The sequence below is a fragment of the Festucalex cinctus genome, chromosome 14 (assembly GCF_051991245.1).
Source record: "Festucalex cinctus isolate MCC-2025b chromosome 14, RoL_Fcin_1.0, whole genome shotgun sequence".
NCBI lineage: Eukaryota > Metazoa > Chordata > Actinopteri > Syngnathiformes > Syngnathidae > Festucalex > Festucalex cinctus.
Genome location: NC_135424.1, coordinates 24153151 through 24170000, shown reverse-complemented (window position 1 = coordinate 24170000; position 16850 = coordinate 24153151). Strand labels below are relative to the sequence as shown.

The window sequence follows — 16850 nt, the reverse complement described above, 5'->3', positions numbered from 1 at the left end:
TAGCACCCTCTGGTGGCTAGTTTTCTTACTGCGATTTAATTTTCATTCGGGATGTTTTGGCCCTTCGATGTTTAAAATCTACACTAATGGTCAGATGAAGGGGAGCATAATATGCCTGTGAAGCAAATCAATATGTGGAGGAACTCAATGTGTGCGTGCATTAACAACATAACATAACAATTACATAATAATAAAACATAGTAATAATATCATAACATTGATGTTATGTACAAAAGCACAATATTGTACTTTTTTTTTAGTATGAGCTCTTTTTTACATAGCGACCTTTTTTAAATATCGACAACCTCCCCACCATATCATGATAATTATCGTATCGTGACCTTCATATTGTGATATCGTAACGTGACGTTTGGATATCGTTACATCCCTGTTATAAATACGCATATAAATGTTAAGCACAACTTTAAATTGCGCTTACCTTTGGACCATGAGGAAAATCAAACAAGTAGGTCATGATTTTCTGGGAAAAAAAAAAAGAAAAAAAAAGGAATGGAGGTTGAGCAAATATGGAGATTCTGGTCCATACAGAGTATCTTTATTTCTTCATTTGTTAATACAGGCAAGTGTTAATTATTAGCTCACCTCTGTGTATTTGTAATCACTGTTGGTTGCCAGAAATATTTTGGCTACTTCATTCATGCGACTGAGGAGGAGAGGAAGCTTTGGCTTAATGGGAGAGAAAAAAACAACAACAACAAAGGAAGTGCAAATCAGTCAAAGGAGGAAACAACTGAAATATTGCAGGCAACTTCGCCACAATTTTGTTTTTAACAATTCAGTTTTAGTGTGAAAGACATTGTGTTTTACTTACATCCTTTACCACATAAGTCTCCAGATTTTCAACAGTCTTTTCTTTTAAAGACCCCTTTGGTAGAAGAATTAAGAATAGTGAAAGTAATGCATTATATAGCAAGGTGACTATTTTAGAAAAGAAGGTTAATCTACCTGGAAATGAACCCAATCCACGGCATCCCTTACATCCTGGAACATACTCTTATAAGACATATAAAGGTCACCATCTTTAAAGCCGGTCTCACAACTGTTATGAATATTTACAATTAGGCAATACAGTGCAGCACATCTCTCCATGAAAAAAATAATAATAATAATACACACTAATGGGATGATGTTAAATACACCTGAATATTGTATGACAGGATTAGATTCAAAATGAAGCACCACAGTGATAAAACAATATGCAATATGTACTGTTTGTAACGAGGATTATGCATTACCTTAAGTAGCGAGAGCAGTTACTGAAGAAGTCAACTAAGCAGGCAAAGAGGTAGGTTTCTGAAAAGGAACATTTATCAGCAAAACATTTTACGATGTTTCAAATATGACATGAACTAGGGCCTGACAGATATGGATTTCTCAAGGCAGATGCCGAAGTGTTACGTTAGTAGGATTGAACTCTGGAAATAATTATTCCAAATCGATTACAATGGCCATTTCTGTTTTGAAATGAGGTTCGACAAGCGTCCCAAACAGACTGTGGTCGAACCAAGATGTGCCGCTGCAGCACGGTACTACCACCAACCTCATGTTAAAAATAGACCATCATTATTGCTGATTACTTGTCACAATTATAGCGCTACATTGTTGTACAAATTCATTTATATCACAACTGCTCAAGGTCGATGACCACTTTACATTAATGTCTTGGTTCTAGTATGCCATATGGAGTGCGGCTTGAGATGTATTTTGTCGTGAATTTGTCAACTAGCTATAACGTGAAAAAAGAAAAAAAATAATAGATATACAAGTGAAGAAGATATCAAATGTCAAGAAGTTTTGTTTGGGGTTCAGATTATTACCAGGCAGATTGAAGAGAGTGTTGAGGATGTAAAAGCGCTCTGTATCTCCACGCTGAATAAATTTGTTTGGGTACATCTCTCTGATGTCGACCCTGCGCAAAAGTTAAAAAACAAAATACAAAACAAAAAACAGCTAAACATGACTGTGAAAAATACAACAGTTTGTACAGTTGAACACAAAAATGGGGCATACATTGCGGTGTGCAAGATGGAGATCACTTTAGGAGTTGGGCACAACTTGAGCCACAACCACAACAAATGGACCAATGTGGAATGTCTATTATTATCAGCGGATTTCTTTATTATCTTGTTTATCTGACGTTAAATTGGTCGATAATTGCCAATAATTATCGACCAACGATATCGTGCATTCCTTCATTCCATCCATTCATCCATCCATACTAGTCCTTGGGCCAAAGCCCAAAATATGGCATACCAGTACCATCTGGGTGGCCAAATTCGAGTTGTGATTTTTTATTTTTTATTTTATTTACCTACCTATAGATCCCTAGTTTATGGTTTGATATGATAGACCTCTCAGACTGGTAGCTTTTAGTGGTTATCACCTCATGAAGTAAACGACCTACCTGTAAAAAATGAATTTTTTTACGCTGATGCATATCCTGATTTTGGCAATGTTCAAGACACTTATCAGTGATTGATAATGTTTTTTTAGGTATCGTTTTAAAGGGCGCAATTTAAGTCTAACTCTTGTTTTCGGGTGTTTGTTGATGGTGCTGTGTGTTGGCACCCATCTTCGTCTTTTTACTTGTCCTGTGTTTTTGTCCTTTGGACCCGTTGTGGACTAAAATATTCTCTGCGTTTTGGCCGTGACATTCCTCTAGGGACAGTGTCGGTGCTTGACGGTTGCGCTCCTTCAGCGGCATACTTGCACGAGGCAACTTGGCAAGTATGCCGCTGAAGGAACACAACCGTCAGGCACCAACACTTTCTGATGCCGTATGCCCTGTGGCATCAAAAAATGTTAAAGACAAAAAAAAAAAAAAAAAGACAAAAACTGGAATACTCACAGGACTATATTGATTCAGGAAATGTGTAATTCTGTCATACCATGTCATTGTTATACCTGATTTCAGACTTAAAATACGAATTTTGACTGAACTCTGAGTCCTTTGACTTTCCTTTGTGGCTCCTATCCCTACACCCAACAGAGGACTTCTCATCTGAAGAAGTCCTGTGAACCATCAACAACTTAACTTCAGATCTGTCCAACAACATTCAAATACAGACCAAGACCAAGTCCGGTCCTGGAGAGCCCTTATACAGCCTGTTTTCTCTGTTTCCCTTCTCAAACATGTCTGAATGAAATGATCAATTTGTTAACAAGCTCTTCAGAAGGCTGAAAACGATCCTGATTATTAGATTCAGGTATGTTGGAGGAGGGAAACATTTGAAAAAAAGGCTGGATAGGGGCTCTCAAGGACCGGACTTGGAACTTGAGAATCCCGTCATGGAACTGTTCCAGGTCTGCCTGCACTCCGTACGCTGCATGGTACTTCATCTATCTGGATTTTATACCTCTCTATGAGAGAGAAAATGTTGGGTCCGATATGAGCTTCCCGAGAAGGCATTTGGATGCTATAACTACCATGCATCCCTTGGTGTTTTGCTTTTGTCAAGCTAAACTGTGCTCGGTGCTGCCTATCTTGCCCTAATACTATGCCAAGATGATGTAAATGCATGCAGAACACCCTGAAGGACTTCCTAACGGGCCTTGTTACATGCATTGTGTCACACACAACTCCCTGAGGGACACGGACAAATGCCTTCAACCAAGTCCAGAAAATTGTATGTTGGGCGAACTCTCTCTCCTCGAGGACCTTGCTGAGCTGATCCACTTTTCCACACGCAAGACAAAAAAAACACTGCTCCTCCTGAACCTGAGTTTCGACCTCTCAATGGACCCTCCCCTCCAGTACACCTGAATAGACCTTATCCGGAAGGCTTTTTAAAAAAAGAGGGGACCACAACTCCAGCCTGCCAATTCAGAGGCACCGTCCCTGATGTCCATGCGATGTTTTAGAGGCGTGCCAACCAGGACAGCCCCACATCATCAAGAGTCTTGAGAAACTCTGGTTGATCTCATCCACCCCCGTGGCCTTGCTGCCCCAGAGCTTGTTAACCACCTTGGTGACCTCAACCTCATAGATAGGAGAGCACACCTCAGAGTCTCCAGACTCTGCTTTCTCATGGGAAGGCATGTCAGTAGAATTTGAGGCCTTTGCAAGGTATTGTCACTACGAGTGACAACGAGGTCAGCAGCACTACATCCTCACAATACACAGCGTACTCCTGAGACGGCGGATGCTGGACAATTTCTTCGAAGCAATCCAGATGACTTTCTCCAAGGCCTCATCGAACTCCTTGAGTGCCCGACCGCCAAAGCCACATTCCGCTTGGCCAGCATGTACCAACCAACTGCCTCCGGAGTTCCACAGGCCAAAAAGGCCGAATAGAATTCTTTCGTCAGCCTGATGGCATCCCTCATTGTCTGTGTCCACCAACAGGTTTCGGGGTTGCTGCTACGACAGTCTAACCCATCTTGAGTAGACTGAGACCAGAGCCCAAGCTGTGTGTAGAAATGAGTGGCAATATCTAGTTGGAGCTTCTCAACCTCGCAAACCAGTTTGCGCTCCTTCCCTGCCAGAGAAGTGCCGTTCCACGTTCCAAGAGTCAGGTTCTGTAGCCATGAATCGGACCAGCAAGGTCACCACACAGCTCTCTTTGCACAAGTCATCAGATTAATTGATTATTTAAATTATCATTAATTCTTCTTCTTTTGGCTTTTCCCTTCAGGGGTCGCCACAGCCAATCAGTTGCCTCCATCTAACCCTGTCCTCTGCATCCTCTGCTCTCATACTAACTAGCTTCATGTCCTCTTTAACGACATCCATAAACCTCCTCTTTGGTCTTCCTCTCGATCTTCTGCCTGGCATTTGGAAACTCAGCATCTTTCTGCCAATATACTCACTATCTCTCCTCTGGACATGTCCAAACCATCTCAGTCTGGCCTCTCTGACTGTATGTCCAAAGCCTCAAACGTGCTGTCCCCTCTGATGTACTCGTTCCTGATCCTATCCATCCTGGTCACTCCCAAAGAGAACCTCAGCATCTTCATCTCTGCCTCCTGTCTTTTCCTCAGTGGCACTGTCTCCAGACCAAACAACATTGCTGGTCTCACCACAGTTTTATAAACATTTCCTTTCATTTTAGCTGAAACTCTTCTATCACACCTGACACTTTTCTCCACCCGTTCCAGCCTGCCTGCACACGCTTCTTCACTTCTTTTCCACACTCTCCATTGCTCTGAACTGTTGACCCTAAATACCTAAACTCCTCCACCTTCTTGGTCCCTTCTCCCCGTAACTTCACTCTTCCACTTGGGTCCCTCTCATTCACACACAGATACTCCGTCTTACTACAGCTAAGCTTCATTCCCCTCCTTTCCAGGGCAAACCTCCACGCCTCTAGCTTCTCCTTCACCTATTCCCTGGTTTCACTACAGATCACTATGTCATCTGCAAACATCATAGTCCATGGGGATTCCTGTCTCACCTTGTCTGTCATCCTGTCCATTACCATAGCGAACAAGAAGGGGCTCAGAGCTGATCCCCGATGTAGTCCCACCTCCACCTTAAACTCCTCCGGCACACCTAAAGCACACCTCACCACTGTCTTACAGTCCTCATACATGTCCTGCACCACTTGAACATACTTCTCTGCCACTCCAGACTTCCTCATACAAAACCACAATTCCTCTCTGGGCCCTGTCATAAGCTTTCTCCAGGTCAACAAAGACACAATGCAGCTCCTTCTGACCTTCTCTGTACTTCTCAATCAACATCCCCAAAGCAAATATTGCATCTGTCGTACTCTTTATTTGGCATGAAACCATACTGCTGCTCACAAATGTTCACCTGTGCCCTCAGTCTAGCTTCTACTACTCGTTCCCATACCTTCATCGTGTGGCTCATCAGCTTTATTCCTCTGTAGTTGCCACAATTCTGCAAGTCTCCCTTGTTCTTAAAAATGGGCACCATAACACTTCTCCTCCATACCTCAGGCATTTTCTCACTATCTAAGATCCTGTTGAACAACCCAGTCAGAAATTCTACTGCTACCTCTCCTAGACACTTCCATACCTCCACAGGTATATCATCAGGACCGAGTGCCTTTCCACTCTTCATCCTCTTCAATGACCTTCTCACTTCATCCTTACTAATCTTTGCTACTTCCTGGTCCACAACAGTCACCCCTTATGCCAGTGGTGTCAAACATACGGCCCGCGGGCCGGATCAGGCCCGCAAAGGGGTTTAATCCGGACCGCGAGACGATTTTGTAAAGTTATTATTATTAGTTTTTTTTAAATTGTAATGTCGGGCTAATTAATCAGCCGGCCACAATCACAATAGGCTATATAAAATTTTTAAGTTCACAAACAGTCCTCAAATGAGCAATGCAACTCGTACCTGTACTTGGGGAATCGTCCTGGATGTCATTATTTTACACACAACTTAAAAGTTACGGTTTGTTTAATTATTATTATTATTATTATTATTATTTTAATCATAGACCGACATAAACGTGTTAAATACGACACAAATTCAATTACTGGTAACACAAATAGATATGACAAGGATTAGCGTCATTAACTGCGCCACGCAATGCGTTCTGGGAATATGCAAAACAGGTCGATTTAACACATCCAGAACTCAGTGTTGCCGCGTTCCATTTGCATTTGTATTATTTTTTTTTTTTGGAATAATATGATTACAGTTGAGCTCCGTAATTTAGGGCTGGCACACAAATAGCGAAAATTTGCTCATAATTGACGGCAATCGTTTTTAAGTTATATACCGTTATTTTATCGATGCGGCCCACTTGGTGATATATTTTCCTCCATGTGGCCCCTGAGCTAACATGAGTTTGACACCCCTGCCTTATACTCTTCGTTCTCTCTCATTTTCCTTATTCATCAACTCTTCAAAGTACTCTTTCCATCTTCCCATCACAGAGCTGGCATCTGTCAATACTCTTCCATCCCTATCTTTTATTAACCTAACCTGCTGCACGTCCTTCCCATCTCTGTCTCTTTGCTTTGCCAACCACGCTACATAGATATCCCCATTACATGTTAACATTACCAGGGCGGCACGTCCACCTCCCAGTTACTGAGGACTCGGGTTTGAGTCCAGGCTCCGGCCTTCCTGGATGGAGTTTGCATGTTCTCCCCATGCCTGCCTGGGTCTTCTCCGGGTACTCCGGTCTCCTCCCACATTCCAAAGACGTGCATGGCAGGTTGATTGGGCGCTCCGAATTGTCCCAAGGTGTGCTTCTGCGTGTGGATGGTTGTTCGTCTCTGTGTGCCCTGCGATTGGCCGGCAACCAGTCCAGGGTGTGCCCCGCCTACTGCCCATAGCCAGCTGAGATAGGCTCCAGCACCACCCGCGACCCTTGTGAGGAATAAGCGGTCAAGAAAATGGATGGATGGATGGATGGGTGGATGTTTACATTAGCATCAAATTGCAAATTTTGCATTTTTCTTTGAAAATGTCAAATTAATCACAGATTTAAGAAAAAAAGGACTTTAAAGTAGCAAGTAACATATTACTCTACCAGACAGTTATATTGTATTGTCCTTTCAAATGCAAGTAACTAGTAATATGAAATATTTGACATTTTGAAAGTAACTTGGCCAACATCGCTCATACAGTATACAGTATGTAAAATTAACACTTTCCAACAAATGTGTGATATGTATACAATGGGTGCAAGCATGTGTACTGGAAATTCTCACCCTCTAATGAAGTTGAACCCGTGCACACAAACTAGAATGTTCCCATAAGCATCCACTTTGAGCAGGTTGCCATGCAGAGTGTCAAACACAAGGCCTCTGAGGAAAGAATTAGGGGAAGTGAATCTTCACAGCATTTGGCATTGTGTCTACAAAAAAGGAAGCTTTTTTTTTTTGTCAGTCCCGTCAGTTTAAAATCCTAACAAATAAATGGCATGACTTGAAATTTTAACATAAGAACATTAGAGTTTTGTGGACTAACCGTGTGGGGAAGGAGGGATCATAGACAAAGTTGAGTAGTTCCTGTGGATATCCAATGGAAACCAGGCGCTCCACTGTTAGGTCAAAGCCGAGCGCCTCGTACTCTGGAGATTTATACACTTTAGACACACAAAGAGACAAGGTTTTCTTTAGCAGAGCTCAGGAACAGTATTAAAATCACATATTGTAATTCAGTCTAATATATATCCATACCATAGCAAGGAGTTAGTTAATCGGTGTTTATACATTGTAGCGATAATGAAGTTGTTGTTTCCAATAAATTAATAATTTGAATGGTGCGTGAGGAAGTTGTGATTCTCGAAGTCGCCAGTAGGGGCACCACATTGCTTTTACTTTCACTTTTGGAGAAATGCAAAAATCCAAATCCTCATTTATTTACTCATAATCTGAAGTCACTACATTCAATATTCATGTTTCTTTGCATCAATAAAAGAATTAATAATCTACTCGAACTCACAAAGAACCAAGACAGAATAAGAATTAATAAAACATGCATTTATTCACTAATGTCGCACATACAAAGTCAAAACACACTCTACCTAGCTATCCTACCAATAAAAAAAAAAAAAAAAACGAAATAAAATGAAGCTGATAAAGATAAAAGAAGAAACACGATCTAACCAGTTTAAAAGGGGAAGTTTTGACTTGACAAAACCTGAAGATGATTCAAATGCAAGCGCACCAGTGGTATAGTTGAAATGGCTATGAAAACGGGCACTGACATATTTGGGGAGTCAAACGGATGGAGAGAAGTTTTGGCGAAAAATGTTCGCTCTAAAAAGGCAAGAAAAAAAAAATATATATATATATTCCATAGGTTGGATGAGGTGCGGCGCAGCCCGGGTTCCCAGTGGATGAGGTGCGGTGCAGCCCGTGGTTTCTCTCGGCGCACGAGATTGGAGGACGCGTCTCAGCTGCCAAATCTTGGTGCTGTAATCGGGGTCCGCTGTGTGCTTGCGTCATGGAGGCGAGCCATTGGAAGAGCTCGCACCTCGGCGGGGCATCTGTGGAGATGGTTCTCGGAGGCCAGCAGGTGAACCATGGCAGTTGGAGCACTGGGTGTTGGAGTGCGCGGTTGACGCATGCACAGGAGTCCAAAACGTGGTTGCTGGTGGGCACCGCGGAAAAACTCATCTGCAACTTGTGGCCGCCGAGGTGGAAAGAAAAACAAAGAAAAAGGCAACAGAGTCGAGCCGGTGTGGGTGGAGCACTGTGGATGGGGAGCACGGCTGCGCGTCCGGTTGCGACCGCTAAGTCCGGGAAAAACTAGGCGCTGAGAGAACAAAAACGCCACGTTTTTCAAGGTTAGTAGGGGGTGGCCACCATGGGCTTCAGTCAGCCCCTCTCTCCGGCCGCTCGGATCAAGTCCAAGAGTTTTAAGATACAAAATATTAAGGAATTCACAATTATTAAGAATTACATTTTGGTCAGACTTGTCAAGTCTTCTTCCCGAAGAAGCATATTATCATTTAGCACACATCACCATTAATAACGCATTATGAAATCATTTTGTGATAAAGTTCCCCGTCTACCTAAATTGAAAGATAATAGGGTTACATTTTATTTTGGTTGGAATACATATAATATGTAACGTTCATACACACAAAAACATGACGTGAATCAGACTAAGTCCGTTTATCTATCAAGAATCGTGTCATTATGTAAACGTGTCCATTATTCTGTCATAAAAATTCCGCGAAGGTAACTTCTATTGTGACCACTGGGGGTCACTCTTGTCGTGTGTAGACTTCGAAGGAGTGGGTAAACCAGATGTTCTCCATCTGCTGTGTTTACGACTTGATAAAACCATGCTTCAAGTCAGCCAGTCTGGGCAACAGCCTGAAAAAGCTCTCAAATGTCGGCAGGCTGTCGAGATAACACTTTCCTATATTTGTTTTAATGTCATCAACCCGTGTTTCTGGTGGACACCCGAATGTACTTCAAAGGCTGTGGCTTCTTGAAAAACATTTCCTTCCTTCCGAGAGTTTAGTTTGAAAAAAAATAAAATTGAGATTGTGACGGGGCAATAATTGTTATATCATCACTAGTCAAATTATCCATCAATCCAAATACTACTCGCGTTAAAGTCTATAAACAAAATTATTATTGCTCAGTCCCGTCGACCTCAACATCTTGAAGTCAAGAAAATGATCTATGTTGCATTCATGCTTTCATCAGGACATTTTACAGTGCCTAAAAATGTATTTGAGCTGTTTTTCAGTACTTGCATTTTCCTTGATAAACTTCAATTCATAAATGAACTGTCTGAACCAATATTAACAACAAGAGGTTTTTACCATTTTTTTAAGCATATCATGTGATTAGCCTTGATCAGCCTGAAATTAAACCTCTGTCTCTACCACCCTCTACCACACCTACTTGTAAAGATCTTCTGAATAAATGTGAAAACAAAGCTCTGGCATTTGAAATAAGTGCGACTGAAAATAGACTTCAATTTCTCTTTTACTTTCCGAAAAATGAACGTATATGAACAGTTGAAATTTTTTTTACCAACTGGGGTACACAAAGGCTCAATGTACACTCACCTGCCAAAGTGTAATCCATATCAAAACCAAAACACTTGATCTTCTCCATTGCTAAGCTTCGGTTAACAAACACCCTGCAATTGAAAAACAGTGTCTGGTTAAATACGTACACAGGAAGCCCAGGAAATATTTTTTAACTTAGACCAGTGTGAGGTTACTGGCTTAGGCTATGCAATTTAAAAAAACAAAAAAACAAAAAAAAACAAAAACAAAAAACATAGCATCTTTCTTTTAATCATAAATCTTTCAGTTTGTGGCCACATGAACAATTTGTTTTCATTTGACTGCCACATGGAGCTAACCTGAACTTCTTCTCCAACAACTTGAGAGGACTGGCTAACATATGGCAAGCCATCATAGGTCACAATGAAAAACTTGCTACTCAGGTCTTTGAGGAGGAGTTTGTTTATTTGTTGGCTCAGGGGGCCTTCAACGGATCCTCAATGGTGCTCATCAAGGCTACATTTACAGGGTTAGCCAGGGTGTAAGACCTTTGACTGAACAGTTGGGAAATGATTTAACACAGTCATTTGCCCCCCCCCCAAGCATTAAGGGCTTTTTGCATGACATAAGCACAAACTTTGATGTGAGACCATTCTACCGTAGCAATCAATGACAGTGTAATATACATCCACTGCCCCACCCCTCCAGAGGTGAGCACTAGGAATGGCAGAGAAGGAACATTGAAACAATCTAATCATTTGGAACAATTGAGTTAGAAAAAAAAACTTTTGGAATGTTTGAAATCTCCCCCAACAGCAACATCTGGTGGCCAGTTGTAAAATATTACAGTATATTGAAACAGTAGAGCCGCTAGAGCAGTGTTGCCAACTCCCCAGTAAGGAAAGTAGCTATTGGCTGTCTTTCATCACCTAACACAGTGCTTCTCAAATAGTGGAGCGGGCCCCCACAGGGGGGGCGCGTTTGACCTCCGGGAACATGCTTTTTTTTTACTGACCTAGAATAAAGTGCAATTGCACCTCCACTACATTAGGGGGCAGTGGCGCTCTCATCATTGGCAGAGTGTGGCAGGGAGTGTTCGCTCGGTGGTGTAGGTTTTGTTTGCACTGAATGCGCACGGAAAAAAAAAACAATCAGCACAAATTATTTTATATTTTTGCTTTGCAGGTTAAAGGTTTTTTGTTTTTTTGTTTTTAATATTGTGCTCCTGAGTTAATGTTGGTGATGAGTTTGAATGCATTACTATTTATTGATTTTATGCAATTGTATTTTTCCGTATCATATGGTTTGAAATGGTCAGTCAAAATTTTTTTAGAGTTTAATTAAAGATTTAATTTTATTTTTGAATTTCAGATGTACTTTAAATCTTTTGTGTTACAGATAATAAAGCTATTCTTTGTTGTAAGTTGGTACATATTTCTTTCTTTTTTTATTCTCTTATACGTTAATACGGATACTGTCATGATTGGGTTCTGTGCATGGCAGGTCTTTGTTTTTTTTTTTTCTCTTGGCAGGTCAGGCAGGCGGGTGTGGCTGGCATGAATGGGCAATAATTTAGAAGCACAGACCTAACACCATCCATCTAAAATTAATCTTAATCCACAAAACACTCAGTACAATATATTCAGAGGCAAAAAAATAAATAAATAAAAATCAAATCACATTTCAAAGGCTTTTTGATGTTTTATGTATGTAATCATAACTTTGCATAACTAGCAAAGTGAAATGATATGCATTGTTACTTTTTGTGTTGTGCACGTATTGGTCGTGACTCAAATTTGAGTAGCGGATTGGCAGTAGAAAAACGACGAATGACAATTTTCCCATTCAAGTCAGAATGTGACATACAGTGGCGCTCCTAAGCAACTTGACACCCTAGGCAGTCCCCGTGCGCACCTTATTAGACCAACTACAAAATATTCATAATAAACTAGCACAGGGCATCTTCACTTCTCTGGGATTTTAAAACGGCAGTTGCAGTGCAATATGCATAATGCAGTAATTGTACTACATTAAACTAAACAGCAGTCATATGTTATATGTTATATAGAAAGAAAGTATCTGCACACAGGGCACAGCACAGTGCGATACAACTTGAAGCAAAGCCGATAGGTAAGGAGGCAGCCAGCAGTTCTACATTACCTTCTGCCCAGCGGTTTTCCATGGTCTGGACAGTCCGTGAAGGCAACACAGAATTTGTTTTGGTAAGATAAGCGCGTTTGGAGCTGTTGTGTTCTGGCGTGGCTGCGGCCGACAGTTACATGCAAATTGTCATGAAAGAGTGGTTGTTTGTTCGCCGCTTGGCCTATTTAGCTCACCAACGCTACAATACATGTACATTAAAGAGGTTACGGCGGCGGCATCTAAATGACGGCGAGCAATAATAATTTTGTCCGTCCTAATCGTCATTCATGAAATCGAACGACGCTACATATGACCACATACAGACCTATACAGCCTCAAAATATAGGACAACTCAAATTTATGAGCCACTGCCGCCTGCCACACTCTTGCGTGTACAGTACACCCATTCTACAAAACGTGCAACACTACAACAGCCGAAAAGTCATAACTCACAACAGTGAAGTGTTCTTCATGTTTTAAGTTCATGCACTTTCATAAGTATTATTTAAGTAACTGGTTGTCAATCCTGTGTTGGGGCAGCAAAGGGCGGAAATTGGTGCGGAAAGTAACTGATAAGTTACTTTTTGAGTAACTTAGTTACTTTGACAATAAAGTAATCAGTAAAGTAACTCATTACTCTTTTGAGTAGTAATCAGTCATCACATTACTTTTTCAAGTAATCTGTGAGAACACGGAGTGTTAGTATCAGTCTACTTGTTACAAACCAGCAAAATAACAAAACGATGCTGCACTTAAAATCACCTAGGAATAATTTAATTACCATGACAGAATTTGACTCAGTGGATCAAAATACTGTAGTAGACTTGGTTCAGCAATTGAAACCTTCCACGAGCTGTCTTGACACAATACCATCTGGCTTTTTCAAAACCATTGTGAAATCTGTTCAGATCGATTTACAACAAATAATTAATTGCTCACTTCAATCAGGTGAACTTCCTAAATGTCTGAAAGTAGCCGCCGTCAAGCCCATTCTAAAAAAGAGAACACTGGATGTCTCCCTGCTAGCAAATTATAGACCAATCGCAAACCTTCCCTTCGTAACTAAAATAGTTGAAAAAGTGGTTTTTAATCAACTCAGCAATTTTTTGAGCTTAAACGGACTTTTGGATAAATTCCAGTCAGGTTTCCGACCTCATCACAGTACAGAAACAGCTCTGATTAAAGTACTGAATGATATGATTGAGCACTGATGCAGGGAAGGTATCAGTGCTCGTCTTGTTGGACCTCAGTGCAGCATTTGACACGATTGATCATAATATACTGTTAGACAGGCTGGAAACTTGGGTGGGGTTAAATGGAACAGTCCTTAAATGGTTCAGGTCCTATTTGGAGGAAAGGAGTTACTTTGTGACCATTGGAAATTTTGAATCTGATCGAAAGGCCATGACATGTGGGGTCCCTCAAGGGTCAGTCCTTGGACCCCTGTTGTTCAGTCTGTATATGTTACCTTTGGGTCAAATGCTTCAGAACACCGATGTTGACTATCATAGTTATGCAGATGACACACAACTGTTTTTATCTATGTCCCCAAATGACAGCAGTTCTATTAACGCATTGTGTCATTCTCTAGAGCAAGTTAACAACTGGATGAACCAAAATTTCCTTCAGCTGAACGAAAACAAAACAGAGCTCATTGTTTTCGGCAATAAAGAAAAGAGGATTGCTGTTAAAAAACAGCTTGAGTCACTGTCTTTAGAAACTAAAGACCAAGTTCGAAATCTTGGGGTACTAATAGACTCAGATCTGACCTTCAGCAATCATATTAAATTCATCACTAAAACAGCCTTTTACCAGCTGAAAAACATATCCAGACTGAAGGACTGCATGCTTCAAGCAGACCAAGAGAAGCTTATCCATGCTTTTATCTCCAGCAGACTAGATTACTGTAACGGTCTTCTGACTGGACTCTCTCAAAAGAACATGAGACAATTGCAGCTCATTCAGAACGCTGCAGCTCGAGTTCTGACCAAAACAAAAAGATCAGAACATATTACTCCAGTACTTAAGGATTTACACTGGCTCCCTGTCAGCTGTAGAATCGATTTTAAAGTTCTGCTTCTCGTCTATAAATCACTAAATGGTTTGGGTCCTGAATATATCCAAGAAATGATAATTGAGTACAAGCCCAGCAGGGCTCTGAGATCTACAGACTTGGGCCAACTAGTGGAACCCAGAGTTCGAAGCAAACATGGTGAAGTTGCATTTAGCTATTATGCTGCACACAGATGGAATAGGCTACCAACAGAAGTGAAGTCAGCCCCGAGTGTAAATGCTTTTAAATCCAGGTTAAAAACTTTGCTTTTTTCTTATACCTTTGATTAGGGACTTTTAAACAGCTTTAATTAAGTGTTTTTTTAATTATTATTTGTATTTGTATTTTTATTTTTATTTTTATCATTATCATTTTAAACTTCCTTATGTTAAATTTTTTAAAGTTTGTTGAATAATGTTTTAAGATTGTTAGTTTGTAACCTATTTTCATTTATTTTTCTTCCTCTGAATGTTAACTACTGTTTCTTGATGCTTATGTGTTGTCTTTCCTCGTGTAAAGCACATTGAGTTGCCTTGTGTATGAAATGTGCTATACAAATAAACTTGCCTTGCCTTGCCTACAGTGCTTGAGGATCAGCACTCCATAGTAAACTGAGGCCTCCTTGTATTATTTGTCTCCAACAGCAAACACAGCAAAATAATAGCCTTGAGATAGCTTCACATTTAGTATTAAAAAAAATAATGAGTGATAGGCTCCAGCACCCCCGCAACCCTTGTGAGGAATAGGCTGTTCAGGAAATGGATGGATGGATGGAATAAGGAGTACATTGTACCACAATTTACAAAAATATGTGAAAAGAAATTGTAACAATAAAGGCAAAAAAAAAAACAGCAGAGTAAACACTAATTAGCAGTAGCTGAAGACACATAACACAACTGAAACAAACCTGTGATGAGCTTCACGCTGATATTTCTTGAGGGCAACACCATCCATGTTTGCTGGAAGCTCTGCATAGTTCTGTAGACGGTCACTCCAAGAAATCATCATCTTATACAGTTATAGTTGTTTCTGCAAAATAAGAGCTGCTGACAGTAAATCTTAAAGTTAAGGAAAGTCAGAGATGCAAACATTTTAGGGATCGATATGACATTTGGATGTTTTAGCTTCAGGTGGTAAGTTGAACTGTATGGCATTGAAGAAAAAAAAAAGTAATGCAACCAATCAGAGAGCAGATTCAGGTCATCTACCCAAAAAATGTTCAGGTTATACTTCCATGCACTAACACATCAGAAAGTAAATAACTAATATATAATCTACAATAAAATATAATCTGACGCAGGTTCAAAACTTTTTATACTATACATTTTGAATATATAAATTTAGCATTTCACGACGCTGTGAAATATGTGCAATAGGTGAAAAGCTGATTGTTATGAGTACAGTAATGAACAAGTTTTCACTTCATTTTTAAAAATCTTTTACATTCGTGTTAAATTGGACACTACAGTATCAACTTAACCCCAAGGAAGACAAATGTGAAACATCATGTATGTGTAAATTTAAATACAGGACTATAACTAAGTAAACATAAATTAACTAAATCTGAACCATATTTGAACGCTGAGCACGTAAGCCGCAAAACAGAAATTCCATTTCCCGTTTTCAAAATAAAGCAACTCAGCAGAGGCGCTAAGCCTAGGAAACCATAATTCGGAAATTGTTTGCGCTGTATGAGGATATATGTTCCTTAATACGTTTGCAAAATTCGTTCATGATTTTCATTTTATGCCTGAACTTGATCTTCCAGATCAGCGTCAAGGCTACGCTAAAATTAGCTTAGTTCTAATCAACATGTTATGTCCGGTGTTTCTCGGCCACAGCTAAACTAGCTAGTCACGCTGTTTGAGGTCCCTCACCTCGATCCCCGCTACGGAATGCGAATAAAACCAAATGTTGGTTTTGATTCACTTGCACAGCAATGTTGCAACGTTATCAAAGACTGTACAAGAAATGACTAGTACAGGAAAAAAAAAGCGCAGCCACTCACATTCCACAGGACGCCGTCCACTCGCTAGACTGAGCATGCGCATGGCGTGGGGGTCTCTCAAACTTCGGTGGCTGACTGGGACCTTGAATTTATAAATACTTGGTGTAAATGTGTCCTTGCTGCTATTACTGTTATTGTCTATTACTTAAGTTGATATGTATGTTTATGTCTTATTCTTGGAATATATAATGTGTTACCATTGTTGGTATGAACCATAAGAATA

General features: G+C 40.4%; 1 protein-coding gene across 6 annotated transcripts in view; it reads right to left on the bottom strand.

Moving 5' to 3' along the window:
- The window catches only part of LOC144001116 (cytosolic purine 5'-nucleotidase), a 29473-nt gene extending 12817 nt beyond the window's left edge, over positions 1–16656 (bottom strand). For 2 of the 6 annotated variants that reach the window (XM_077495142.1, XM_077495146.1), the window contains exons 1-11: positions 16497–16632; positions 15527–15662; positions 10482–10555; positions 7916–8033; positions 7657–7752; positions 1839–1930; positions 1257–1314; positions 967–1060; positions 833–886; positions 604–687; positions 440–481 (exon numbers count right to left, since the gene is read on the bottom strand). In XM_077495142.1, the coding sequence (XP_077351268.1) occupies positions 440–481; positions 604–687; positions 833–886; positions 967–1060; positions 1257–1314; positions 1839–1930; positions 7657–7752; positions 7916–8033; positions 10482–10555; positions 15527–15627 (813 nt within the window). In that variant the 5' untranslated portion in view covers positions 15628–15662; positions 16497–16632. Of the gene's footprint in view, positions 1–439; positions 482–603; positions 688–832; positions 887–966; positions 1061–1256; positions 1315–1838; positions 1931–7656; positions 7753–7915; positions 8034–10481; positions 10556–15526; positions 15663–16496 lie in introns of those variants that run through there. The other 4 variants (XM_077495143.1, XM_077495144.1, XM_077495145.1 and 1 more) reach the window with 4 other exon arrangements.
- Positions 16657–16850: the final 194 nt, after the last annotated feature.